At 41.0% G+C, this 26,694-nt stretch overlaps 4 protein-coding genes and 1 pseudogene across 5 annotated transcripts; 1 reads left to right on the forward strand and 4 right to left on the reverse strand.

Annotated features, from left to right (window-relative positions):
• Window positions 1-13,058: 13,058 nt before the first annotated feature.
• Window positions 13,059-13,563, reverse strand: LOC113019612 (histone H3). Its single transcript, XM_026163385.2, has one exon. It carries the CDS (start codon window positions 13,513-13,515, stop codon window positions 13,105-13,107), a length of 411 nt encoding a protein of 136 aa, XP_026019170.1. The 5' UTR covers window positions 13,516-13,563; the 3' UTR covers window positions 13,059-13,104.
• Window positions 13,564-13,565: 2 nt separating this feature from the next.
• Window positions 13,566-14,278, forward strand: LOC113019613 (histone H2A-like). Its single transcript, XM_026163386.2, has one exon. The coding sequence runs from the start codon at window positions 13,840-13,842 to the stop codon at window positions 14,224-14,226; it is 387 nt and encodes a 128-aa protein (XP_026019171.1). The 5' UTR covers window positions 13,566-13,839; the 3' UTR covers window positions 14,227-14,278.
• Window positions 14,279-15,845: 1,567 nt separating this feature from the next.
• On the reverse strand, window positions 15,846-18,338 carry LOC113019611 (histone H1 pseudogene; annotated as a pseudogene). Its single transcript, XR_013903465.1, has one exon. The product of XR_013903465.1 is annotated as a histone H1 pseudogene (transcript).
• A 411-nt stretch (window positions 18,339-18,749) lies between these two features.
• On the reverse strand, window positions 18,750-21,819 carry LOC113013453 (histone H4-like). Its single transcript, XM_080293382.1, has 2 exons — window positions 20,842-21,819; window positions 18,750-19,708 (listed from the first exon to the last, which is right to left on the reverse strand). Exons 1-2 carry the CDS (start codon window positions 21,147-21,149, stop codon window positions 19,498-19,500), a joined length of 519 nt encoding a protein of 172 aa, XP_080149508.1. The 5' UTR covers window positions 21,150-21,819; the 3' UTR covers window positions 18,750-19,497.
• Window positions 21,820-21,960: 141 nt separating this feature from the next.
• Window positions 21,961-23,239, reverse strand: LOC113013459 (histone H2B 1/2). The gene is made up of 2 exons (XM_026154373.2): window positions 22,758-23,239; window positions 21,961-22,441 (listed from the first exon to the last, which is right to left on the reverse strand). The coding sequence occupies exons 1-2, from the start codon at window positions 23,126-23,128 to the stop codon at window positions 22,411-22,413; spliced, it is 402 nt and encodes a 133-aa protein (XP_026010158.2). The 5' UTR covers window positions 23,129-23,239; the 3' UTR covers window positions 21,961-22,410.
• Between the last annotated feature and the right edge of the window lie 3,455 nt (window positions 23,240-26,694).

Genomic DNA, 26,694 nt, shown 5'->3' on the forward strand with positions numbered 1-26,694 from the left:
AATTATTGCAGAGACACTGTCTGTAGCAGTCATTAGATTAATAAAATGCTTTGGCACAAAACTAGTAGCAACATTCATGTTGCAGCTTTTCATTGCATGGTCGTGTCTGTATAGTTTTGGTCGTCTGTATTCGTCTTGTTGCAGTTTTCGGTTTCTGCTGTGAGGTCCCACCTCCATGCACTTATACAATTAATCGCTAGACGGGTTTTTTTTTTATAAATATTATATTAGGGAAATTTTCCTATACATATCTTTGACCTGGGGGCAGAATTGATCGTGAAATGGACAGAAAAAATGCGTATGAACTTACAAATTTACAGCATGATGCATTTAAGGTAACCCTTTTCCATTTTTATTTAAGAGGATTTGTTCCACTATGCGAAGAGTGCAGAAAAACTGGTAGAGATGCAGTTAGTCTACCTGGGCCCCACCAACTATCAGCTAAAGAGAAGAAATAAATTCAATTGCTGCACATTTTCTAGACCCGTCTGTGGTCCTGTCTGTTATAGGCAGCACCATGCTCTTGCTTCACTGTCAAAAGTTAGCAACTACATTTTAAAATATTCTATTAAACACATAATACATTTATAGATGCATATTATTATTAAAATATATAATATTGTTTTATTTTTATTTTTTTTTTAAAGCCTACACTGGCTGTTGTAGTGGAAGTAAACTCTACTTTACAACCTTACCTGACTAAATCTAGGCCAGTGGAATTGACATTCAGTCATTTCAAGGACACATTTTATTCCAAGCTGAGCGCGTACTGCTATTTATTTTTTACCATGTATTTATTTCATTACTCGTTTCATAACCATTTTGATTCATGTTCATATGGAGTTCTGTAGTGTTAAGGCCCTCCCAGCTGGAGGAGAAGAGTCAGTGGCTGCCCTGTGTCCCCCCCCTCAGTAGTTTTCCACTAAAGCTGAGGATGAAAGTTGCGATTTGGTGTGAGCCTCCCTTCGGTTAGACATAATTTGTCAGTAACAAAAGACAACATTTCCACATTTAGAGAATAGAAGAGTGGGCGGGGCCACTGAGCTTCGAGCGGTCCAGCGATCAGTCTGTTTTCTTTTACGTCCGCCGAGCACAGATAATAACACGGCTCCGTGGGGTTGAGATTCATTCGACTTTGTTCGTTCAGAGAAGAAACTTTAACCATGAGTGGAAGAGGCAAGGGTGGCAAGGGTTATTAGTATTGTAACCATGCCCCCGTATGCCCCATTACCTTTTGCTTCAAACTTCAGCAATTTATGGGTGAGACTTAAATTCATCGGAGACGGGGACCCCCCGACCCGTGATTATGTTGCTGAAGAGCTGTTATTACAAACATCTTGGCTGAATGTGCAGGACATATACTCTTTCATTGCTCTGCCCAATAAACGGGACTTTGAGCTGTGTTTCACCCAAGAGGCGCCCTTACGTCGCTTCTTGGAGATCTCTTTTTCCAACGCTTCACATCCGAAATGGAAAGACTGGCAAGTGGAGTCTTCTGTCCAGGTCGAGGTAGTGACTCTTGTTGTTAAATTCTGGACTGGAAGGATTCCAGACCAAGATATCGAGCTATATCTTAAAAGGTATTGCGAGATTCTTCAACCCCCAGTCAAGCCAGTAGATAAATTCGGATTCTGGTATGGAGTCCGAAAATACAAAGTTCGGATGCGTAGAGATGAAGCTGGACATATAATCTCCATCCCTAATTCCATCTCGTTGGGCCCCTACAATGGCAGGATTATTTATCCTGGCCAATCGGCAAGGTGCTTTATCTGCCAAGGTCCAGACCATCAGGCGAGAGAATGCCCCACTATCAGATGTTGGAAATGTGGTGAGTTGGGCCACAAGGCTAACATTTGCCAAAACGAAAGTGAGTGCTCACTCTGTGGTGCGAAAGGACACACTTTCTTTAAATGTCCCAAATCCTTTGCAAATATGACTAAAGCTTCCCAGCAGCCCTCCACGAGTGCTTTTCGCACGAACTTTCCAACCACCTCAGCGCTGTCAGTGGCTTCAAATCCAGCCCCGCTACAGGAAAGGCCCACACATGGAAATGTGTCCTTGATAAATCCATTGGCTGTCTCAGATGCTGCCTCAGGACAAGAACCAGGCAGTCGTAACACAACAAATCTTCCGGGAGTAACGGAGCCGCAGACACACAATAACAACATAAAAGAGGATTTGACGCTTTCAAGACATCCCGAAGAAATGGCAGTTGGAGGTGGAGAGGAACCGGGAGACCAATCCTTCTCACAAACCTCTGATGTGGAATGTGAGAGCGATGACGAGCGAAGGGAAAGCGAGGAAGAAAATTCATCTGAAAGCTATCTAAGTGCAAGTGATAGTGAAGAATCACCCATTTCGACTCCTGTGGAGACTTCTCCTACAGATGATCCTGCAGGACAAGATGATGTGGATCCACAAATAGGGATCTTTCTTAACAAACAGCATCCTGCGATGGAGGAATTGGTCAATGAAACAACGACAGGAGGAAGGAAAAGAAGTGTCTCGATGGCGTCTTATGGCAGAGATAAGAGAAAAGACGATCGATCCAGCCCTCCGCAAGGTAATGTTGAATCTACAATGTTCCCTCCCTCTACTGAATAACCCTTCTACTACATAAATATGAGTATTCTTAAAATAATAACATGGAATGTTAGAGGGTTACAATCAGAAAGACTAAGAAAAAGGAAAGTTGAAAATTTATCAAAACTAAATTATGATATTCTCTGTCTACAAGAGATGAGACTGAAAAGTGACAATGATATATCTGCACTAACTCAAATGTGGTGTCCGGGGCACTCAATAATTTCAATCGGGGAGGATAGTGCAGATGGAGTTGGTATCTTTTTTAAAGACTCAAATGTGAATATAATAAAACGAAGAGACATTATCCCTGGAAGACTTCTTTTAGTTGACTGTTTTTATCATGGACAGAAGATGCGGATCATCAATGTTTACACTGCACCTGAAAGGACAAAGAAAATGAGGCAGCTCTTGGAAGTGGGTTTTGATTTAATAATGTGTGGCGATTTTAATATTGTAACGGAGGAAAGTGATAGAGTTGCTACAACGCCTTTTAAGGTCAATCGTGAAGGTAAATTTTTAGCGCAGGTTTGCGCAGATGCTTCCCTTAGAGATCTCTATAGAATATTACATCCCACAAAGATTCATTTTACTAGATTTGACACAAATGTCAAGACTAGAATAGATAGGATTTATATTTCTTCTTCAATACACGCCCTTAACTATGACACCTATATGACTGATCTATCTGATCACATGATTGTTAAAGCCACAATGCAGTGTGGTCTTGACTATCCTAAAAGCTATTGGAAATTAAATACAACGTGTTTGAGGAATTTGGCGCTAATACAAGAACTAAAATGTGAAATTAAAAAAATATTGCAATTAAGAGTTCTGGTAAGTTCTGAGATAGAACTGTGGGATTTGCTTAAAAGCCGATTGAAAGATTTCTTCAAATTTAAATGTCGGGAGTTAAATCATGCCAAGAATATGAAATATAATGAAGATGTAAAAGCATATATAAGTCTAAAGTATAAAAAAAGAAACGAAGAAGAGGAACATCAGATGGATGAGTTGAAAAAAGAAATAGAATTGATAAATAAAGAATTATTATTTAATATGCAGATAACAGCAGGGTGTGATGAAAACGGAAATACTGACTTTGCGATTGTCACTGGTCAGAAGAGACGTGGTAGCAACTTTATCCCCTCTATTAGAGATGGAAGTGGAAAATTAACCGCCAATGAGAGTGAGAAAAGATACGTTGTCAGAGAACAATGCCTTTCCATGTTTTCTACATTACCTTCAGACAGTAATGCTTTACGATCATTGTTAAGAGTTATTGAACCTTTTGAACCTTCTGTTTTTGATTCACTCCTTGGGGCGATAAGAAAAGAAGAGGTTGCAGCTGCTATCGAGCAACTGAATAATAATAAAACTCCAGGATTAGATGGTCTCCCAGCTGAGTTCTACAAGCTGGGCATAGCAGAAGTAAATGAACTTTTAACCTCAACTTTGAATTCAGGGCTTGAAAAAGGAGTATTATGTGAGTCTTTCTATTTTGGCCTGATGTTTTTATTATATAAAAAAGGTGATAAAAGTGATATAAATAATTATAGACAACTAACAATAATGAATGTTGATTATAAAATATTAGCTAAAATAATAATGAATAGACTAGAAGATATATTAGATAAAATTATTGTGAGGGAACAGACATGTGCTATAAAAGGTCGCCAGATGTGGGATAATCTGTGCACCCTAAGAGAGGTAATATACTCCAGAAGAGACTCTGACTTTTTTATTCTTAGCTTAGATCAAAAGAAAGCATTTGATTATCTTTCTCATTCGTATATATGGGCAGTTATGAAAGCCTATGGGATGCCGGACGGTTTCATCGCCATGGTAAAATTGTTATATAAAAAATCCATCATACAAGTCAAGGTAAATGGAAGTTTGACCGAACAATTCCATGCTTCGTGTGGAGTGAAACAGGGATGCCCACTAAGCGCTGCTTTGTATGTTTTAGCCATCAATCCCTTATTGAAACTAATTAATAAAGACACTAATATTAAAGGTTACTGTTTTAATGATGGCTATAGAGTGACAGCTATGGCTTATGCCGACGATGTTACAGTTATTATTAGGAACCAGGATGAGTTGGACAGGTTATTTTTTCACCTCAAACAATATGAATTGGCATCAGGGGCAAAATTAAACCCAGAAAAAACAGAAGGCGTGTGGTTTGGTTCCTCACTGCAAAAGCCGAAAATAAACATACAAGTAAATGATGAAATGAAAGTCTTGGGAATTTGGATCAACAAAGGAGACCCCTGTTTGTCAAATTGGTCTAAAAAGGAATGTGAAATTAAAGAAGAAGTTGCTAAGTGGGAAAATAAAAATACTAACTATAAAGCACGAGTAAATATAGTTAAAACCCATATAGTATCTAAACTTCTCTTCCTTGCCACAGTTTTTCCTCCTCCTCACAAATCACTTTTACTTTTAAACAAACTGTGTGTTAAATTAATATGGGGAACAAACCGTGAGGTTACGAAACGAACTTTAATGTATAAAGGCAAAGAGTGTGGTGGATTGGGTGCGCCAGATCTCCGTATCACTTTGAGGATTCCTTTTATTAAAAATGTGTTTAGCGCTCTTAATAGGAGAACCCCATGGATTAGAGGTAACGAAGTACAATGGGGAAAACTAAAAGGTAGGGCTAGATCCAATATGCCGTATTATAAACTCCTCTTTGGCGACACTACGGAACAGTGGAAAGACCTTAATATTAACTGGACACAAGCAGAGGCGGAGCCAGACATTTGAAACACCCGGGGCTTAGCCCAAAAGGGTCGTATGCATGTGGGATTTTTTTTTCCCCTTGGGGGGGGGGGGGGGGGGGGGGGGTGTAGAAATGACTGAAAGATTAATTGGCTCTGTTTTGAGTTTTGTTCAAAAAAGAATGACTTCATATAGGGAAAAATATATATCACATATGCAGGACACCTTAAACTAGTTTTTTAATTAAGCAGCAAGGCAGAAAAAAATCAGGGCTGTATCAAGACACGAGGACTAAACCCCAATTCAACCAGACCCAGAACTGATCCGGAATTAAAACAGGACTACAACAGTTCAAAATCAGGACTACTGAGGACTTAACCAAGACAGAACCAGAATCAGAACTAGATGATAGTAGCACTAAAAATCATCATAGACCTGCACTACATTTATTTTTAAATTTTACCAAAGTACAATATTTAGATTGAGAAAAGTTTATATAATTATTTAGCCTTGTTGTGCAAACAAGCCTGCAGAACTTAATAAATATAGAATTTGAAAAATAACAAACCTAAAAAGAAACACTAGGTACGAGATACATGAGGACCTATGATACGGTGATACTTTTGGCAAACGACCATTTGACTAACATGTGTGTCTCACCTGCTCTTGTTCCATCTCTGTTCTGTCCTCATTCTCCATCTCCCTCTCTGTTCCTCTCTTTCCCTCTTTGTGCTGACAATCATCAAATATACAGATATTTACAAAATCTTCAGATAAAAACACAAACATTTTTTTAATTGTAACATCAAATCAGACTAAATGTTTATTTTTTTTTAGATTGATAAATATAAAAAACATATTTGTTAACTTTAAGAGTAAAGAGAGAAACTATCTGTATTTCTTAATTGCAAATGGCACCAAATTGTATTCAAAATTGAGCCACACTTATGGAGCTCCACAGTTCTTTTCCTGGTGTTTTGGTTGACATCTCTTGATTTTCCCATGTCACAGAAACAGGCTCTGTGTTTTGCCTTATATGCGTCCACAGCTGTGCCACCTGTTTACTCACATGGACTCTACTAACCTATCAGAAGCTTCTTCAGCTCAGAATGGAATCGTCTGGAGTTTCTTATTAATTAACAATAAACTTAGTGTATATGTACTCCTAAATTTGATGAAAGTGATAAAAAACAGAAAGCTCTGTCTCTTTATTCTGACATTTAACTAATTCAAAATATATTTCAATATTTATCTAAAACAAAAGTTTACTCTAAATTGATGTACAGTAAAAATGTTTTATGTTTTATCTCTAAAGTGTAAATATCTGGTTACAAATGTGAATATCCTGCTGTGTCCTGAAATCCCTCTTGTTTTGCATAGAAATATACTGAACAACATACAAAGCATAATATATAAAATAACATTTACCTGAGTTTTTTCTTTGAAAGAACCCTCTAATGTCCATTCTTATATTTCAGTGCATAACTGAAACCGATTTAGTCGGGGAGGGTAAGAACTGAAAATATGAAATAAACACACGTAAGCTAAGACTCTCTAAAAAAATAGCATTTGTTCAGCTTTTCATTTCGCCATTTGTTGATTCACTTGAAGAGCAAGTAACGTAATATTGGTCAAGTGATCAGTTTGATATCAATCTTTCGTGATACACCGTCATATTTACATTATTTGTACGGTACGAATGATTTGCTTTGGTACCTGGTCAAACTTTAGCTCTCCTTAGTATGGCTGGCTCCGTCTCTCCAACAGCGCACTCACGGGCAGCAGCTGCCCCGCCCCCTCGCTCAGTCGCTTAGTGCCTGAGCTCGGATCATACCAATATCAGGGGGGATTCACGCACAGTCGTAAATTCCCACAGTGTGCACTATGTGTTTCGAATATTGTGTGTACTTTTTGTTTTATACAGTTGTCTGCCAGGCATCTAACTATGAAAAAATTACACTCCAAAATACCCCGGGCTTCTGACAAAACAACCCGGGCTTAAGCCCAGTAAGCCACCCCCACGCTCCGCCCCTGGACACAAGTATCCACTAAACAAGTATACAATATAATTAACAGTAAAAATAATGAAGGACAGATAAAATATAAGGGCGTGGGCGTAGAAGAATGCCCGCTAGTAGTTAAAAATATCTACGACAAATTAATCTCTGAAAATATGAGAGACACTGTGTGGTTGATATCTGTTGGACGCCTCCCTGTTAGAGCGGTGGTGCAGTGGAGCTGTTATGTTACCACCAAAGAATGTCCAATGCCACGGTGTGTCGAGGATGAAACCCTTGAACATTTACTGTTATCCTGTTATAGAACAGTAGAAATCAGACAACAGATGACTAAAATGGGTTTTGAAATTGACAACAATATACAAGCTATAAAATATGGTCTGTTTAAAGAAAAAATGTATGACAGTAAAAGACGCCTCTTTTGGCTTATTATGTGTGTCATTAACACCCACATTTGGAAAACCAGAGCCAAGGTGGTCATTGAGCAAAAAATGATAGATAGCGTTGCTGTGTGCAAAAATATCCTTACAGACCTGAGAAGGAGGAAGACTTTAGAACAAAAAAAGAATAACCTTTTGAAGATATAATTAATGTTAATATGTTTGATTAATTTAACTTTTGTATTATTTAACTTTTGTATTAATGTATCTATTGTAAATTATTAAGAGATAGCAAGGGTGGTTAGGAAAAGACCTGCCGTGGGAGCTTTTATTATTGTAATATGTAAAATAAGATGTGAATAATTTGTGCATGGTGCTTGTATTATGTGTATTTGTAATTGTGAATTTTGATATTTAAATAAAGTGATTTTTAATAAAAAAAAAAAAAAAAAGCAAGGACTGCAAAGGACTCGGAAAAGGAGGCGCCAAGCGTCACCGTAAAGTTCTCCGTGATAACATCCAGGGCATCACCAAACCGGCCATCCGCCGTCTGGCTCGCCGTGGCGGAGTGAAGCGTATCTCCGGTCTGATCTACGAGGAGACCCGCGGTGTGCTCAAGGTGTTCCTGGAGAATGTCATCCGCGACGCCGTCACCTACACTGAGCACGCTAAGAGGAAGACTGTGACCGCCATGGATGTGGTGTACGCTCTGAAGAGGCAGGGCCGCACTCTGTACGGCTTCGGCGGGTAAACTCATTCTCTCCAATCCATCAAACGGCTCTTTTAAGAGCCACCCACTTTCACTTTCAGAGCTTTGTTCTGCCATCTTGTTGGTTTTTGTCATGTAGAGGGAAGTCATGAAAAAGTAGACCAATCTGCCAGTATCCCCAGCAACTTCTGAAGTACTACGTTATAACTTAACAATTACCAACTGAGATTCCAAACATTAACTTTTCGCTTTTCTTGAGTCTGGAATATTAACCCGTTTGTCATGTGTGCTTTCCTTTCTCCTTAACTGACAGAGCCACAAACTGAACTTAAAGTTACAGACCTATTCAATACCACTGTTTCATTAAACTCAACTATAGCAGGAGTGTAGACCAAACGAAAGAACTGAAAGATTTCACTGATTAACCAGTTTATTTGTAAATGCTGTCCTGCCACAAATCCGCTTAAAGCAGAAGTACTTATTAGTGATGGGATTTCTGGCTCGGCTAAGTAAAAAGAGCCAGCTCTTCAGGTTGTTTTGTTGCTTTAATTTATGAACAATAAAAGAAAATTATTCACAAAAGGAAATACCAATGCAAAATAAAGTGTTTTTATTTATACATGTTTATATATAAATGTATGTGGTGGCCCCTGGAGACAAAGCATGTACAAATTCCAAAGCATATTCCTAGCGTTAACTGAACTTCCAAAACAGAGCTATCTAGATCACTTAATTACAGAAATGAAAGCATATGTGTATTGTTTGTGTATTTATACACAAGCACTCATATATATTCAAATAATTTTTAAAAAAAGTTCATTTACCTGTTACTACCACACACCAAATCTGGTCGTTAGTACTTCCTGGCTTGTGTAGCCACTAGGTAACAAAAGCTCAACACTGCACCGAGCATCCTGGAGCACTTCTGTTGTGTTTTCTACATGTTTTGGAGTTCGTATGTGCTTCGGGGTTTGTACGTGCTTTGTCTCTAGGGTCCACCGTAAATATACTTTTATTTATTCACTCCACATAAAATGAAATAAATCATATATTACAAAAATCAACTATTCACAGTTCAGCTTTTAACTATTTACATTTTCAGCTTTTTCCTTTTAAACAAATTTAAAGTGAAACACAAAACACTGCAAACCACAACACAATTAAATATAAATTAAAATATGAAAACAAAAAGAAGCTGCATATTCTCTGTCATGTGGGCCTGCATGAATAAACTTTCTGAATCATTATCATCTGCAACCGGAAATAGTTGTGGATGATTACTACACCTTTCTAATGTGACGTTGTTGTCCCTGGCTCTCTTTCCCTCTCTCTTCCTCCTGCTCTGTTCCTGTGAGTGTACTGAGAGTGTAACTACCCCCCCCCCCCCCTTCCCAGCGCAAAGCACAACCCACAATCATAAGAAAAGAGAGAGAAAGAGAGAGAGAGAAAAAACAACCCACGGCTTGCAAAAAGGAGCCGGCTCGCATCGTTCACGTCAAAGATCCGGCTCTAAGAGCCATTTCGTTCGCGACTGACACATCACTAGTGCTTATGTAGTAGGTCTTTTTTTTTTTTAAGATAACCAACCCACCTTTGATCTAGTACAGCAGGGGTCCCCAATCCCAGTCCACGAGGGCCGGTCCACGAGCCGGTGTCCCTGCAGGTTTTAGATCTCACCCTGGATCAACACACCTGAATCACATGATTAGTTCATTACCAGGCGTCTGGAGAACTTCAAGACATGTTGAGAAGGTAATTTATCCATTTAAATCAGCTGTGATGGCCGGCCCACGTCAACTGGGATTGGGGACCGCTGTAGTAGAGGGTGGACATGAGTGGATGAAGCCCTATGAAGCTTTCGAAGCCTCTTCCTGATGTGTGCCTGAAATTTTATTTTCAGCAACATGTCTGTTTAAACTCCAAACAAAGTATCAAAGGCAACTGTTAATGCTCTGTGATGAAATGACCCACATCGCAAACAAGAAGTTTTGCCAGATTGTCTACGTTGACATGCTTCCAGGTAAAAAATAAATAAATAAATAAAGCTCCTTTGAGGGAGCAGATCAGAATTACAGAAAATACACCACACACAAAGTGTGTTTGCATGTAGCTCACAGCTGTGGTTCGCTGTTGGTCTAAATGAATCTTAGACCTAAATGAGAGTTTGTAGTGATTTAAAATTATAAATCTGAACCTCTTTAATCTACTCAGCTGTCTTTTTTTTTTTTAGTTTTAGTTTACTACACAGATTTGTTTTTACAGGAAATTTATGAAAAGAAAAGTCTGGGTAATAACTTTACAATTTTACTGCATGCAGTAAAACAATTAAATGTGTTGCACATACTGATAGACTAACAGGCCCACTTCAGTTCTAGTGTGAACATGAGTTTGACACCTATGGATTAAATATTTAGTTTCATTACTTTAATCAAGTGTACTCTGAGGTTGTGAGTGGCTCTTACAAGAGCCGTTAGTCGGTTGAGGAAAGTTGCTGGATTTTATTTAGCTTTCTCATTCTTCTTGGCCTGGATGTTGGGCAGCACACCACCCTGAGCGATCGTCACTCAGCCCAGCAGCTTGTTCAGCTCTTCGTCGTTGTGGACGGCCAGCTGCAGGTGGTGGGGGATGATCCTGACAAGGGCGTAGATTTGTTTTTGACATTGGTGGGGACGGACGATTCAACCACCGAACCCTGCCCTGCTTTTTGTCTGTTTCTTGATAAAATAAATAAATAAAAAAGGAGAAATATACTTTCCTACATTTGCTATTCTACATGCTTTTAAACAATTTAAAATTACAATTCATAGTTTGAATTACTTAATGTTAAATTACTATTGAACAAATGACAGACTAAGAATTTTAGACTTTAGTTTACTTCAGTCATATTCCATATAAATCAGGTATCATACAAAAAAAAAAGCTTGAAATACAGTCATGACAATAAAAGAATATGACTTTAAGGACTTAACAACATTACTTCAGTTATAGGACACTGTGTTGGTTCTTCTGTCACCTGACAATTGGACATAGATGACAACAAGAATACAATGGGTAGCTGCTTCAGTGTTTCTGCCGATCTTGATATTTGTCTCAAAAATGAACCCTATGAATATGTGAGTACCATTAGGATGAAATTGTGTCACCAACATGTTAACGTTAGATAACATTTTAACAGCCTCTGCAAACTAATATTAACATGTTTGCCTTACTGTCATGTCTATAGTATTCTATATGTCTGTGAAGGTTCTCAGTCATCCAGTATAATACTATAGTATTCTATAGCACATTTCAACTATCCGGTTGTTCAGTGATGACGCGACGAATCCTACTTCCGGGTCTAAAGTAGTCTGCGTCTAATATGGCTTTTGTGTTGTTAACATGTTTAATGTTTTGTATTTTCTTCTATTTGATCTCAAATGTTGACCTCCCTCGGCTTTTATTACCACTAATCATTTATTTAAGCTCAGTTTTTAAAACCTTAGGATGTAACTGCAGCCCAGCCCATGCAGCAGTATATGAATGACTAACCTCGTATTGTGGATGGATTATCTCAGTTGTTCTCCTGGCTGAAGTTTGGTCCTTTTACTTTTTTTTTTTTTTTTTTACTAACTTTATTTAAAGTAAACAAGTTTACATATAAAATGCACATACACATACAATTACATATACAAAACCATGAGCACATACAAAAAGGAGAAACAAGGAGGAAAATCTAGCATCTGAGTCCACACAACGTTTACAGTTTTAATTCGTTCCAGGGGAAAACTTTCCCAAGTTTCAGGTCCATTGTTCGTCTTCTCCGCAGGTCTGTAATGATATGTTTACTCACCACATCACTACTTATCATCTTTTGTTCAAGTACTCCTTTGGCACGAGTTTTCCAAATATGTGTGTTTATTACACACATTACTAACCACAAGAGTCTCCTTTTGTCATCACACATTTTTTCTTTAAACAAACCATATTTAACTGCTTTAATATTAACATCCACATCATAGCCAATTTCTGTCATTTTCTGCCTGATCTCAGTTGTCCTATAACAATCCTTTTACAGCATCCTGGCATGCGATTACATTTGTTCCTGACCACCGAGAACACTCACGTTAACTTTTATCGAGTGGAAAAAAAGTTAGCTTGTTTATATTATGCTAACATAGCTGTGTCGCTAGCGGTCACGTAGCACATCATCATACCAGCTAGCCCAACTTCAGTAACCCTACAAACGTCACTGCTGTTTAGTTTTCTGTCTTCATTTATGCTGGAAGTGATAACAGAGCTGTACGTTTTAATTTGTTTCCAAAACCCCGCAGTCAGGACATGCTATATTGTATTTAGAAGCTAGCGAGCTAACTCCCTGCTAACTTCTAACTATCGAATAGGAGTCTATGCTTTGTACTTCAGAGCACTTGGCCTATCATATTGTCTAGTACAAAGCACTGAAATGTGATGAGCTTTGGAAAATAATACGTGAACAATTAAGGGAGAGAGCCATTACAACAGCATACAACAATTAATGCTTAAAAAAAAGTTTTGTAATGGAAGTTAGTGAATTGCCAACTGTGTAGTTTCTAGAATAGAAAGAGCATGAAGATATAAGTGCGAGTATGAGCTGCTACTACTACTGGACCGAGCTCTTGGTGTGAGTGAAGTGGCTCTGAAAAGAGCCGTTGTTGGTAGGAGAGCGTGCAGCTTAAGCTCTCTCTCCGCGGATGCGGCGAGCCAGCTGGATGTCTTTGGGCATGATGGTGACCCTTTTGGCGTGGATGGCGCACAGGTTGGTGTCCTCGAAGAGTCCGACCAGGTAAGCCTCGCTTGCCTCCTGCAGAGCCATGACAGCAGAGCTCTGGAAGCGCAGGTCGGTCTTGAAGTCCTGAGCGATCTCACGGACCAGACGCTGGAAGGGCAGCTTGCGGATCAGCAGTTCGGTGGATTTCTGATAACGGCGGATCTCGCGCAGAGCCACGGTACCAGGCCTATAACGGTGGGGCTTCTTGACGCCTCCGGTGGCCGGGGCGCTCTTACGAGCAGCCTTGGTGGCTAGCTGCTTCCTGGGGGCTTTGCCGCCAGTAGACTTGCGAGCAGTCTGCTTTGTTCTTGCCATTCTTCCTTACTTTTCTTTTCCTGTGATAAGAGCAGAAAATGTAGCGAACAGAGGAGACTCGCTGCTCTTATACTGTGTGACTGGCTGTGACGCGGTGCCGCTCCGGCTCGTGATTGGTGACGGGCTCCACGTGGAGCACCGCCCGCCTCGGTGTGTGCTGCTCATTGGAGAAAAGTGCATTGATGTTGCGCGCTGCCGCAAGCCTCTCTGCGATTGGTGCGTGACGAAGCTGCGCGCGCTCTGCGGAAATATAAGCGAGGCTTTGAGCTGATCGGGCCACATTTTCTCCCAGTCTCGATACTACGAAGAAAAGAACCTGTTAAAATGAGTGGGCGCGGAAAGACCGGAGGCAAAGCCAGAGCTAAGGCCAAGACCCGCTCATCCCGTGCCGGGCTTCAGTTCCCCGTGGGTCGTGTCCACAGACTGCTGCGCAAAGGTAACTATGCCGAGCGTGTAGGAGCCGGCGCTCCTGTTTATCTGGCAGCTGTGCTCGAGTACCTGACAGCTGAGATCCTGGAGCTGGCTGGCAACGCAGCCCGCGACAACAAGAAGACTCGCATTATCCCACGTCACCTGCAGCTGGCTGTGCGCAACGACGAGGAGCTCAACAAGCTCCTGGGGGGAGTTACCATCGCTCAGGGTGGTGTGCTGCCCAACATCCAGGCTGTGCTGCTGCCCAAGAAGACCGAGAAGCCCGCCAAGGCCAAGTAAACGCAAAGCGCTCGGCTTCACCAACAACAAAGGCTCTTTTAAGAGCCAAACACTTCTCTCTGAGCAAACATCCTTCTTTCTGTTAGTGTTTGTAACAACTTGTGTCCTGGGAAATGTAGATTATGCATCTTGATTTATTTTATAATTTATATTTATTCATGTCATCAGACAGAATCAGGGACTGAAATCCACCTTCAAATAAGAACTACTTTCATTAACTCTAAAGCTCTGTGAGTTTCATTCACAAAAGAATAGACTAAACAAACTTTAGGTCTTGATATAAAACTGAAGCAAAAAGCTCTGTCTCCTGCATTGTGGTGTGGGGTCGTGTTCAACCTCATTGCTCATCTTACTGATTAAGAATACATTGGATATCACTAATTATTAGCTTAACTGACTGTGGACACTCATCATGGTTCACGCTCTTTATAATTAAAACAGTTTCTAAGCTCATGGAAACAGACAACACGCAGTTCAAACCTTGTTAAACACAGGAAAATATAACAACGTGAGGTGGAGAGGGACAGGTGGAGGAAAATGTGCAGCTGTTTGCGACGTGTTCAGCACTGCTGCTGAATTTGGGACATTTTGCAAAGTCACATCTACGCTTAGGGTTTAGTGTCTATTGTGAGTAGAATAAAACAATTCGAAGAATAGAATGTGTTTAGGTTTACTTGGATAATAGGGGGCAGCTGGTGATCAGAAGAACAGGAAATGATTCCTAAGTGTGGGTTTTGTTAGAATGACTTTGTCAACCTGTTTTAAGGACAATAGTGGATTTTTGTTCTCAAAGCTTTTCATGCGACCTTAAAGCTCTCAAGAATGACACTAAGTTGCTGAACCCTGACCTCTGACGTGCCAAATCAGCTTTTTTCAGCGATAAACTTTGGTGTGTAACTGTATAGTATGCAAAAGTGACAGTGGGGGTCTGCCTGTTATAAAGTGAGTGAAAGCTGCCTCAGCCAAGAACAAGAAGCCACAGTTACTAGTCTGGTTAGAGGACAGTGGAGGGGGACACAGGGCAGCCCCGGACTCTTCTTCAGCTCCAAAGAATCGATGAGGTCAAGAAGTAAACCTCAAGACTATATTTTAAAAAAATTTAATTCCCCTCATCCTTCACGCTACAGAGCTCCATGGTAAAATAAATAGCAGTACGGGCTCAGCTTGGAGTAAAATGTGTCCTTGAAATCACACGATATCAATTCAACTGGACTAGATTTAGTCAGGTGAGGTTGTAGATTAGAGCTTTTCAAGTGGATTATATTAGCTAGGTATCATTAAAATATACAGTGTACTTCCAGTACAACAGCCAGTGTAGGCTTTTAAAAAAACTCAATATTTCATACGTGAATAATAACATGCGTCTATGAATGTATTATGTGTTGTTTAATAGAATACTTTAAAATGTAGTTGCTGACCTTTAACAGTTTATTTCTTGTATGATGTTTCACAGTAAAAGTGGTGTGATGGCTTGTATTACGAAGGTGTGATTGTAAATATTGAGTTGTTAATATTTGTATTCTTATAGTTGTAGACTTGCTTAGACAGCACTAATGTGCACCATGATAGTAATCCAAGTTGTAATTGTAATGAGGACAATGGAGAAAAAAAAACCATGTTTTAATAACATGGACATTATTGTGAATGACAGAGTGGTGAGTGAGTGAGAGGAAGGAGCTCTTGTGTGTTGCTGTGGTGGCTCTGAGAAGAGCCGTTGTTGAGTGTGAGAGCGGTGTCAGCTCACTTCTTCTTGGCTGCTGTGGCCGCCTTCTTGACTTTGGGCTTGGCGGCCTTCTTGGCGGGGGATTTCTTTGTTGCGGGAGCCTTCTTGAGCACCTTCTTGGGGGTCTTTGCTGCTTTCTTGGGGCTTTTGGGCGCTTTCTTGGCCGCCGCTGCGGGCTTCTTGGCCTTCTTGGGCGACTTCTTAGCGGCTGCGGGCTTCTTAGCTGCTGCTGCCTTCTTGGGCGACTTCTTAGCAGCTGCTGCCGGTTTCTTGGCTTTGGCCGCGGCGGGCTTCTTGGCTTTAGGAGCGGCTTTCTTTGCGGGCTTCTTGGCTTTGCTCTCAGTAACCTTCTTGTTCATCTTGAAGGATCCGGAGGCCCCGGTGCCCTTGGTCTGCACCAGAGTGCCCTTCGCCACCAGGCTCTTGATGGCAGTCTTGACGCGGGCCTTGTTCTTGTCCACATCGTAGCCTCCGGCAGCCAGAGCCTTCTTGAGCGCGGCTGCGGACACGCCGCTGCGCTCCTTGGAAGCGGCCACGGTTTTCACAATCAGCTCGCCCACGCAGGGGCCGACCTTCTTGGGCTTGGAAGCCGTCGTCTTCTTCTTCTTGGCCGCCTTGGCCGGGACGGCAGCAGGTGCGGGAGCTTCCTCGGACATTTTCCTCTTTCGCGTCTGATCAAGATTCACGGTACAGTGATGGCAAGTCGGAAGCGCCACGCTGCACTTAAACGCATCATGAGAACCGTTGAGAGTGAAGGCAGCGCGCGCAGCTCTCGCGTGCCTCGCAATGCTTCATTTTGTGTTTCGTGTCTCGGGATCAAAGAGCTTAAAGTGAGTGTGTGAGCAGCACTGCAGGTCGACAGTGGAGCCGTCCACAGCGGGCTTGTGTCTCCTCGTGCAGGCCTCGTGTCGGGCTCTCGTGCTCTCTGCTCTCGGTTCGTGGAGCTCCCAAAGCTCGGCGACTCGGTGCGGAGCTCAGCGCTGTTCGGCGGCTTCTTGGACTCTTTTCTCTGCTAAAACCGGTGGAGCCGCAGCAGAGCTCCGTAAAAAGCCTTTTCCAGCTGATACACATGTTTGTTCACGCACTCCGAGTTAAAAGCAGCATCTGGTGAGCGCAGCTGTGGGACAAAGTGACGCTGCGAGCTCCCAGCAAACACACCGATGCTGCTGCAGGCCCACGGAGCAGCGAGACCTGTGTGACAGCTGCTCACTTCTAACCAAAGCACAGTTTCACTCACATTGTTGTACAGAAGCTTCATTAGTGACCTTACAGCAGCTCGCTTCCACACTTTGGCTCTGATCTTAGTCTGCATCCACAAACTGATCACTGAGTATCTCAATGTGTAATACTCAACACCTGCTAAAAACACCCAGCCATCTCACTGTTAATCACTCTCTTTCGCTATTAGTCAAAAATTATTTTATCCTTGTATCTATTCTATTTATTATTATCGTAATAAGGTTGTTGTTATTATTTGTTATTTATTTTATCCTGCTCTGCCCATGTCGGTGCATTTCCCAGCTCTGGCACTAATAAAGCTTGTCTCATGCCCAGTATATCTGCTCCTCTTTCTGGAGGATTCTGTTATTATCCCACCTACTGAAAAATATGTGACCACAATTTTTTTTTGTGCATAAGTCAAATCCTGAACAATACCCCTGACCCACACCATCATGTGCTGACCAGTCACCGGAGTGTGTTTAGTGAGAGTCTGAGATGACCAAAAATCCCCTCTGAACACCACAGGAAATCATTCCTACCTCCTGTACAACTCCTCCATCTTATGCACAGCACTTACTACAATAGTTGCATTATATAAAAGGTGGCTATGGAGCCATCAAGTTAGGAGTTAGATTGAAGAAAGCTTTGATGGAAATTCCTCTGGGAATTGCAGAAAGCTGGATGTGAAGGACACAGCAGGGCCTGCCTGTGGCATAGGCAGTATAGGCAAATGCTAACAGTGTCATCCATCCAGGGGCACCACAAGTGAGGAAAAAATACAAAAAAAATGATGATACCAATTCATATCTTTCTTAGTATACACTTTGACATCTAATTAGCCATTTTTTGCCCTCTAATAGTCCAACAAACTAGCCCTTTGTATCCTGGTTAGTCTAGTTGTGTGTTAAAGTGCACATCAAGTTAGGTGGGTTTGTCATTTCAACCATGTGCAGTGCAGTACACAGTGAAGTAGTGATGGCTCGCTTGAAGCATGTGTCAAAAAAATCAACACACTGCTTCAGAAGCACTGTGTCGAAGCTTGATTCGTTTGGCCAGAATCACGTGATCAGTGACGTCCGAAGCTTCATTTAGAGTCTAACGGCTTCGGTGTCTGATTCAATGGTTTATAAGCAGGTGACTCATTCATTTGTGGAGTTTTTTGAGGAGGAGGAGAGGAGGTTCTGTTGTGTGGCAGTATTTTCTAGTGATGGGCAGATGAAGCTTCATGAAGCACTGAAGCTTTTCATCCAATTGGTTCACCCCAGCGCGAAGCTTCTTGAAGCTTTATTTGCTCTAGCAGGACACCTACTGGACGTAAAAATATTAGTTGGCATGAATTTGAAGAGTGTGGCCTTTTGCACACAGCCTGTAAATGTCAACAACAAAAGGAGTGTGTAAAACATGTATATTGTAGTGATGGCAGTATACTGTGTATATTTATACTGGCAGTATGGAAAATGATCATTTGGAAATGCTTAAAATGGAAATGATCATTTACTGTGAGGTGAGGTGTGGTTGGGGTGTGGACGGTAGTTGTGCTTTTGTAACGTTGAGGTATGGACAGCTACACACTGAGGCGTCAGTCCTGCCCATATTTTATTGTGTAAAAACTAAATTTTCACTGCTTTTATGACCTTTCTAGTGGGGAGAACATAGCTAAGATTTAATGATTTAACAAATCTTTTGAATCCTTTGTCCTCCACAATGCTAAATGGCTGGAAGTCCTCAATCACCATGGTAACCAGGTCTTCATCTATTTGAGATTGTCTTTATTGTCTTTCCTCAGGAGAACAAAGCACAAATATAAATATCACACACGTAACTTATAACAGTTGTATAATATTGTTATATCATTTAGTAACATTACTGCATCCTATATTATCATTGCATTTGATGGCTCACCTGGTCTTGCTCCACAATCGGTGTTCCCCTTATTCTCATGCAAAGCTCTGTAGTGCCTAAGCATGGATGAGGTGTTGTTGTTATATCCCAGCTCCCTGGCACAGAGCAAAACTTCACCTTGTACAAAAGTAAAGCCGCTTAACATAAATTGTATTGCACCATCAGTATTATGAAAATACATCTTCTGTAGAAATTTACATACCTTTGTTGGGAGGAATAAGATCAAAATGTTCCCACACAGGGGAGGACATCCTCCTCTTCTTAGCTGGCTCCATTCTCTCCTGACTTTCTCTCCTCACTCTCATAAACCTCCAAACTGTCTCCAAACTCTCACTAACCGCAGCTCTCCATCAAACACCCACATTTTGAATGAAGTCTGAGGGGTTTATATCGCTGTCATATCTCGCGGCAAAGTTCGAACCACTTCATGAACCAGTCACGTGGTACAGCCGGGCAGCGAGGCTTCGGACGTCATCATTTTCAGCTCCTCCCATAAATGAAGCAAGCCTCGATACGCGCATCGCGGAAACGCCCCCTCCATTACTCGACACACGCTTCGAAGCCTCGATACAGAACGTCACATCACTAGTATTTTGAGTTGATTTTGGTCGATCGGGTGGGTTTTCTATGGAGCGCCTGCAGGGGACATGGGAGAAAGAAAAATTAAGACGGATTAAGATTAATTTAAGCTAACGGGAGGTCGAGAGCTACTACAGCCGGGAGGAACACCGCTTTCCCGGCACATCGTGCCTCGACCTCCCGGTCGGCTTCGAGCCGGCGTTCGAAGAATGCGGCTAAACGTTTTGCGAGATCTCGCAAAAGTCAGTCTTAATTTTTTTTTCTCCCATGCCCCCTGCGGGGCTCCGTAGTTTTCCAGCTTTGTGTTCTGGCTGTTTGCTTGTGTTTTGTGTGTTTTTATTTTAACTGGAAACGGGAAAAACTTAAAATGTCAAAAATCTGCTTTTCATAATATAAATATCATTAAACTTTAGAAAGACTTCCATTTGATTCGCAACATTTAATGTTACAAAAAGATATTTTATTTTTGAAATCTCAAAATTTTAGTCTAGAAAATGTGCAGCAATTTAATTTATTTGTTCTCTTTAGCTGATAGTTGGTGGGGCCCAGGTACACTGTAACTGCATCTACCAGTTTTTCTGCACTCTTCGCATAGTGGAACAAATCCTCTTAAATAAAAATGGAAAAGGGTTACCTTAAATGCATCATGCTGTAAATTTGTAAGTTCATACGCATTTTTTCTTTCCATTTCACGATCAATTCTGCCCCCAGGTCAAAGATATGTATAGGAAAATGTCCCTAATATAATATTTATTTAAAAAAAAAAAACCCCGTCTAGCGATTAATTGTATAAGTGCATGGAGGTGGGACCTCACAGCAGAAGCCGAAAACTGCAACAAGACGAATACAGACGACCAAAACTATACAGACACGACCATGCAATGAAAAGCTGCAACATGAATGTTGCTACTAGTTTTGTGCCAAAGCATTTTAATCTTATGATTAGCGCAACTTTGCATATAAGAAAAAAAAGTATACTTTGAACTACAACCAGGAGATAACTAAAAAGTCGCATTAATTCTGTTTGTAGTAAGTATGTCTTTTGACAAAGTAAAAAGCAGGAACACATTTCTGTTGACTAGGGTTCAATACAGCGGATTAATATCACAAGATGGCAGAACAAAGCTCTGAAAGTGAAAGTGTGTGGCTCTTAAAAGAGCCGTTTGATGGATTGGAGAGAATGAGTTTACCCGCCGAAGCCGTACAGAGTGCGGCCCTGCCTCTTCAGAGCGTACACCACATCCATGGCGGTCACAGTCTTCCTCTTAGCGTGCTCAGTGTAGGTGACGGCGTCGCGGATGACGTTCTCCAGAAACACCTTGAGCACACCGCGGGTCTCCTCGTAGATCAGACCGGAGATACGCTTCACTCCGCCACGGCGAGCCAGACGGCGGATGGCCGGTTTGGTGATGCCCTGGATGTTATCACGGAGAACTTTACGGTGACGCTTGGCGCCTCCTTTGCCGAGTCCTTTGCCGCCCTTGCCTCGTCCACTCATGGTTATTGTTTCTTCTCTGAACGAACAAAGTCGAATGAATCTCAACCCCACGGAGCCGTGTTATTATCTGTGCTCGGCGGACGTAAAAGAAAACAGACTGATCGCTGGACCGCTCGAAGCTCAGTGGCCCCGCCCACTCTTCTATTCTCTAAATGTGGAAATGTTGTCTTTTGTTACTGACAAATTATGTCTAACCGAAGGGAGGCTCACACCAAATCGCAACTTTCATCCTCAGCTTTAGTGGAAAACTACTGAGGGGGGGGACACAGGGCAGCCACTGACTCTTCTCCTCCAGCTGGGAGGGCCTTAACACTACAGAACTCCATATGTTCAAATGTACATGAATCAAAATGGTTATGAAACGAGTAATGAAATAAATACATGGTAAAAAAATAAATAGCAGTACGCGCTCAGCTTGGAATAAAATGTGTCCTTGAAATGACTGAATGTCAATTCCACTGGCCTAGATTTAGTCAGGTAAGGTTGTAAAGTAGAGTTTACTTCCACTACAACAGCCAGTGTAGGCTTTAAAAAAAAATAAAAATAGAACAATATTTCATACATTAATAATAATATGCATCTATAAATGTATTATGTGTTGTTTAATAGAATATTTTAAAATGTAGTTGCTAACTTTTAACAGTGAAACAAGAGCATGGTGCTGCATATAACAGACAGGACCACAGACGGGTCTAGAAAATGTGCAGCAATTGAATTTATTTCTTCTCTTTAGCTGATAGTTGGTGGGGCCCAGGTACACTGTAACTGCATCTCTACCAGTTTTTCTGCACTCTTTGCATAGTGGAACAAATCCTAAGTAAAAGTAAAATTTATTTATATAGCACATTTCACAGATAAAAATCACAAAGTGCTTTACAATAAGATCAGACATACAAGTTAAAATTAATTAAAAGCCCGTTTGTATAAAATGTCTTCAGCTGCTTTTTAAAGGAGTCAGTAGAGTCTAGACAGCGTAAAGACAACGGCAGAGAGTTCCACAGCCTACGTGCCAGTGCCTGAAAAGCCCGATCCCCACGTGTTTTAAGTCTAGTACGTGGGACCACCAGTAGCCTCTGACTTGAAGACCTAAGTGCTCGGGATGAAGCATGAGGTTTCAGCACGTCAGAGATGTACTGGGGAGCTTCACCGTGCAGAGCTCTAAAAGTTAAAACTAAAATTTTAAAATGAACCCTAAAATTTACAGGCAACCAATGAAGAGAAGCCAAAACTGGAGTAATGTGTGACCTCGTGTTTGTACCAGTTAAAAGTCTTGCCGCTGCATTCTGTACACACTGCAGAAGAAAAAAAAAAAAAAAAAGTATTCTTTGAACTAATACCAAGTGTTTAATTAAAAAAAAAAAAAATCTCATTAGCTGTGTCTGTAGAAAGACAAAGTCACTACAAAGTAAAAACCGGAACACATTTCTGTAGACTAGGGTCAGTAAAGCGGATTGATAGCACCCAGTGACACAAAAGTGGACATACGCGATTATAGTAGTTGTAACATAGTGAGCTGCATGTTTAACGGCAGGAATTCTGCTCGTCAGTATGACGTGTGTGGCTCTGAAAAGAGCCGTTGTGTTGACGTCTGAGTTGCAGTCAGCTTACTTTGAGCTCGTGTACTTGGTGACGGCCTTTGTGCCCTCAGACACTGCGTGCTTGGCCAGCTCACCGGGGAGAAGGAGGCGCACTGCGGTCTGGATCTCCCTGGAAGTGATAGTGGAGCGTTTGTTGTAGTGAGCCAGGCGAGATGCCTCGGCAGCGATGCGCTCGAAGATGTCGTTGACAAACGAGTTCATGATGCTCATGGCTTTGGAGGAGATCCCGGTGTCGGGGTGGACCTGCTTCAGCACCTTGTACACGTAGATGGCGTAGCTCTCCTTCCTGGTCTTTCTCTTCTTCTTGCCGCCCTTGCCGGCGGTCTTGGTCACGGCTTTCTTGGAGCCCTTCTTGGGCGCTGACTTGGCAGGTTCAGGCATTTTCGTTCCTCGATACTCTGCAGTAACGAATGAGCTCCGTGACCGAGAGCGGCGCTTTTTATACAGGCTGTATGCTAATACCACTGCGCGGGCCCTCGGATCTCATTGGTGGAGCCGTACAGTGGGCCGGACGTTGTGTTGGAGGGAGTTTGTGAACTTTGCTGAAACAGGCGCGCATCTAACAAAGACAGTGGGCTGTGTGATTGTGTCCTCGTTTGCTGACAGTCATTTGTTCTAAATGAGCAGTACATGTGGAGCTCTGTGTGGCAGATATGGATGTGTTAGTAGCAGTAATGTCTTCAGACAATAATGAAACAATTCTGCCTGGTTTCGTGTCTCTGTGTTACATCCATATCCAAAAATTGTACTCAAATAAGAGTAGCATTACTTTAAAATATTATTACTCAAGTAAAAGTGAAAAGTAGATGTCAAAAAAGTTATTCAAGTAAGAGTAAAAAAGTACTTGGCGAAAAGACTACTCAAGTAGTGAGTAACTGTTTGAAATATCCGATTTATTTTTTAAATAAATTTTATCAGACAAACAAAAATTAATAAATATACAAATTTTACCATTTTCAAAAGGAATATATGTAAAAACATCAACAAAATAAGGCACAACAATTCTAATTTCCAGATTTCAGTTTTTCACAACATAAAGCTTTTTTCACCAATACCTACAGTAAATAATATAAATATATAAACATTGCAAACAATTACCAGTGACAAGATATGCTGTAAACCTTATATTCACTGAAGGCTCTCCCTCCCATTCTACTTTTAAATACTCTAGGAACAACAAGTAGGCCTGCAGAGCGAGAGCGAAGTGCTCTAATAGGGTGATATGGTACTACAAGGTCATTAAGATAAGATGGGGCCTGATTATTTAAGACCTTGTATGTGAGGAGCAGGATTTTGAATTCAATTCTGGATTTAACAGGAAGCCAAAACAGGAGAAATATGCTCTCTCTTCCTAGTCCCTGTCAGGACTCTTGCTGCAGCATTTTGGATCAGCTGAAGGCTTTTCAGTGAGTTTTTTGGACATCCTGATAATGATGACTTACAGTAGTCGAGCCTAGAAGTAATAAATGCATGAACTGGTTTTTCAGCGTCACTCTGAGACAGGATATTTCTAACTTTAGAGATGTTGCGCAAATGGAAGACAGCAGTCTTACATATTTGTTTAATATGTGCGTTGAAGGACATGTCCTGGTCAAAAATGACTCCAAGGTTCCCACAGCGTTACTGGAGGTAGCATAAAGGTAATGTAAAGGATCTCTTGTATAGAATTGAAAATGAACTGGAAATTTTGAAGATGTGGTTTGATATCAATAAATTGTCCCTTAATTTCAAGGAGACTGAATTCATGCTTTTTGTGAGTAGAAAAGAATATGAATGAATATTTCTACATAATTTACTTCAACTTCTGCTAGCAACACTACTGAGGTGACTATAGGTCAGGAGGTGGAGCAGGTCATCTACTCCATCTTAGCCTTCAGCTCCTGTCAAGTTAAACCGATTTTAAAACAAATGAAAATAGCCACCGGTGTATAAGGACCTCGGCCCAATAGCCAGAAATCCACCCAGCTTTTTGCAGCTTTTTTTGTTTGTTTGTCCTCCGGTGTGCTGTAGGAGGATATTAGACTGCTTTGAGCAGAGTCTGATCAGATTTACAGTTGAGAGAGGGAATAAGACACATGGGAAATCTAATGTGCTACAGTATTGTGATAACAGACTGCATTCTCAAATTGTTTCACCAAGGTCCTGCAATAACACTCTGTGTAAATATGTCCACGTTGTTTATAGGAGTCATTTTAATGTTTGCATATTTCATTTTCAATGTACCGCAGATAATGCATTATTTATCACCATGCAGCTTTAATTAGACTGATGGCACTCAGCATCCAGTAAAGATTTGACTTTGACATATGTGGGTTGTTTTTGGTTGAATAACTTTGGATTCAACACATGTAATATTACTGTAGAAACATTAACTCGATGCAATGTTTTTATGAAGCAAGTGTCAACTTGTTACAAACATCATAATTCTAAGGATCAGAATGGTGACTTTGATGTGTCCAGTGCTGATGCTGACTGAGCCTTTTCAGGCCAAGATTTTTGACAGATAAAGAAAGTCTCTGTATTGCATTATTTAAGCATAAGTGCCTGGTCTGAAAATATTATTCAATTTCACACACTAAAAGAATTCAAAGAGAATATTATGAATGTTGTTTCATTTCAAAGCTTTTGAGCTTCCATTTTACATTTGGAAAGAAAAGAACCATGTTTCAAGCTTCCTGAGAATTTCCTTGGTTTTGTCAGAGTGTCTTTTGTTATGTTCCCAATGTCCAGAGCTTTTGTTTTTTTGTTCACCCGGCAAAGCAGCAGTTCAGCAATCTCTAAATTAAAGCAGGACATCACTTACACTGAACAGCTGACCTCAGCAGGAATATCCCTCCCACCCTGCTTCATATCTAGGGTTAGGGTCACACCCTAATAAGTAACGGCAAGTGGTGGCTGGAGTCTACTACAAGCTTCTCCGCAGGAATAATGTACAGGACTCCAGCAAAATCAAGGCGATGGTATTTTCCGCTGTTTGGCATCTCAAATGCCTGGCTTGTTCACAAGAGGGACTGTGCCCTACTGAATGTGAAACCGCTCCCTGTCAAAAGGTTTTGTCTAGCAGTTTCCATCAAAGGTTGGTCGACCATCATCTTCTTCTCCACCTCAAATGTTGCCTCAGCAGAAACATTTCACCCCAAGACCTTCACATCCACAACAAGATGTGCGTTATGACAACTTGGGACACCTGCCACTTCACTCTGACAACCGAGGCCGGTGTAACCTCTGTCCAAAGGGAGTGTCAAGGTGAAATTGTCAGAAGTGCAAAGTGTTTCTGTGAAGAATGCCCACCAGCAGTGCTTTGTTGCATCTCACCGGAAATCTAACGCCTCTAAATCTCAATGGCAGTGGGTTCTATAGCACTACAAATCTCTTTTATATGTTCAGTGTACTCTGCTGCGAAGTTGCAGAAGTTTATAAGTTTTATTAAACTTAAAAAAAAATTTTTTGTGTATTCTGAGTTTTGCCATGAATGAAAATCTCTACTGTTTGGTAGAGGACTATGTTTAAAAAACTATAGAGTTGGTTAAAAAAATATCTAAACTTTGTTGCTGTTGTTCTAAAGGAAAAAACAATGCAAAGAATTATTTCTTAAATTGCAGTTTTCTTGGTGTGAACCTCAAAGGCTTAATGCTTGAAGTGGTTACTTTCTAAGGATGTAAGCTGTACGGAGTACTGCACATGTTAGCTTTGAATGATTCTTGATGAGGTATTGCTCATAGACTGTTTGGTTTTTTTACCTTAGTATTTAATAAAAACTCAGTAAAATAAATAAATAAATAAACAAACACACACAGAGTCAGTTGTCAGTTCTAAAATTATTGATCAGTGAAAACATTAAACATAACTTTGAACTTAAGCTGCCAAATGGCTGTAATCGGTTTCAGCATGTAAATACAGTTGTGGCAAGAGACAGAAAACATGCTGCTGTTTGCACATATTCAGTC

Source organism: Astatotilapia calliptera, chromosome 3 (genome assembly GCF_964374335.1).
Source record: "Astatotilapia calliptera chromosome 3, fAstCal68.1, whole genome shotgun sequence".
Taxonomy (NCBI): Eukaryota; Metazoa; Chordata; class Actinopteri; order Cichliformes; family Cichlidae; genus Astatotilapia; species Astatotilapia calliptera.

Excerpts from the sequence above, each read along its gene's own strand:
- LOC113019612 (XM_026163385.2), bottom strand. The coding sequence starts at position 13,515 with ATGGCAAGAACAAAGCAGACTGCTCGCAAGTCTACTGGCGGCAAAGCC.
- LOC113019613 (XM_026163386.2), top strand. The coding sequence starts at position 13,840 with ATGAGTGGGCGCGGAAAGACCGGAGGCAAAGCCAGAGCTAAGGCCAAG.
- LOC113013453 (XM_080293382.1), bottom strand. The coding sequence starts at position 21,149 with ATGAGTGGACGAGGCAAGGGCGGCAAAGGACTCGGCAAAGGAGGCGCC. Across the intron at positions 19,709-20,841 it reads ACTCTGTACGGCTTCGGCGG|GCGCTCCATAGAAAACCCAC; the intron begins GTAAACTCATTC and ends TGTCCCCTGCAG.
- LOC113013459 (XM_026154373.2), bottom strand. The coding sequence starts at position 23,128 with ATGCCTGAACCTGCCAAGTCAGCGCCCAAGAAGGGCTCCAAGAAAGCC. Across the intron at positions 22,442-22,757 it reads ACCAAGTACACGAGCTCAAA|TGTGTACAGAATGCAGCGGC; the intron begins GTAAGCTGACTG and ends TTTCTTCTGCAG.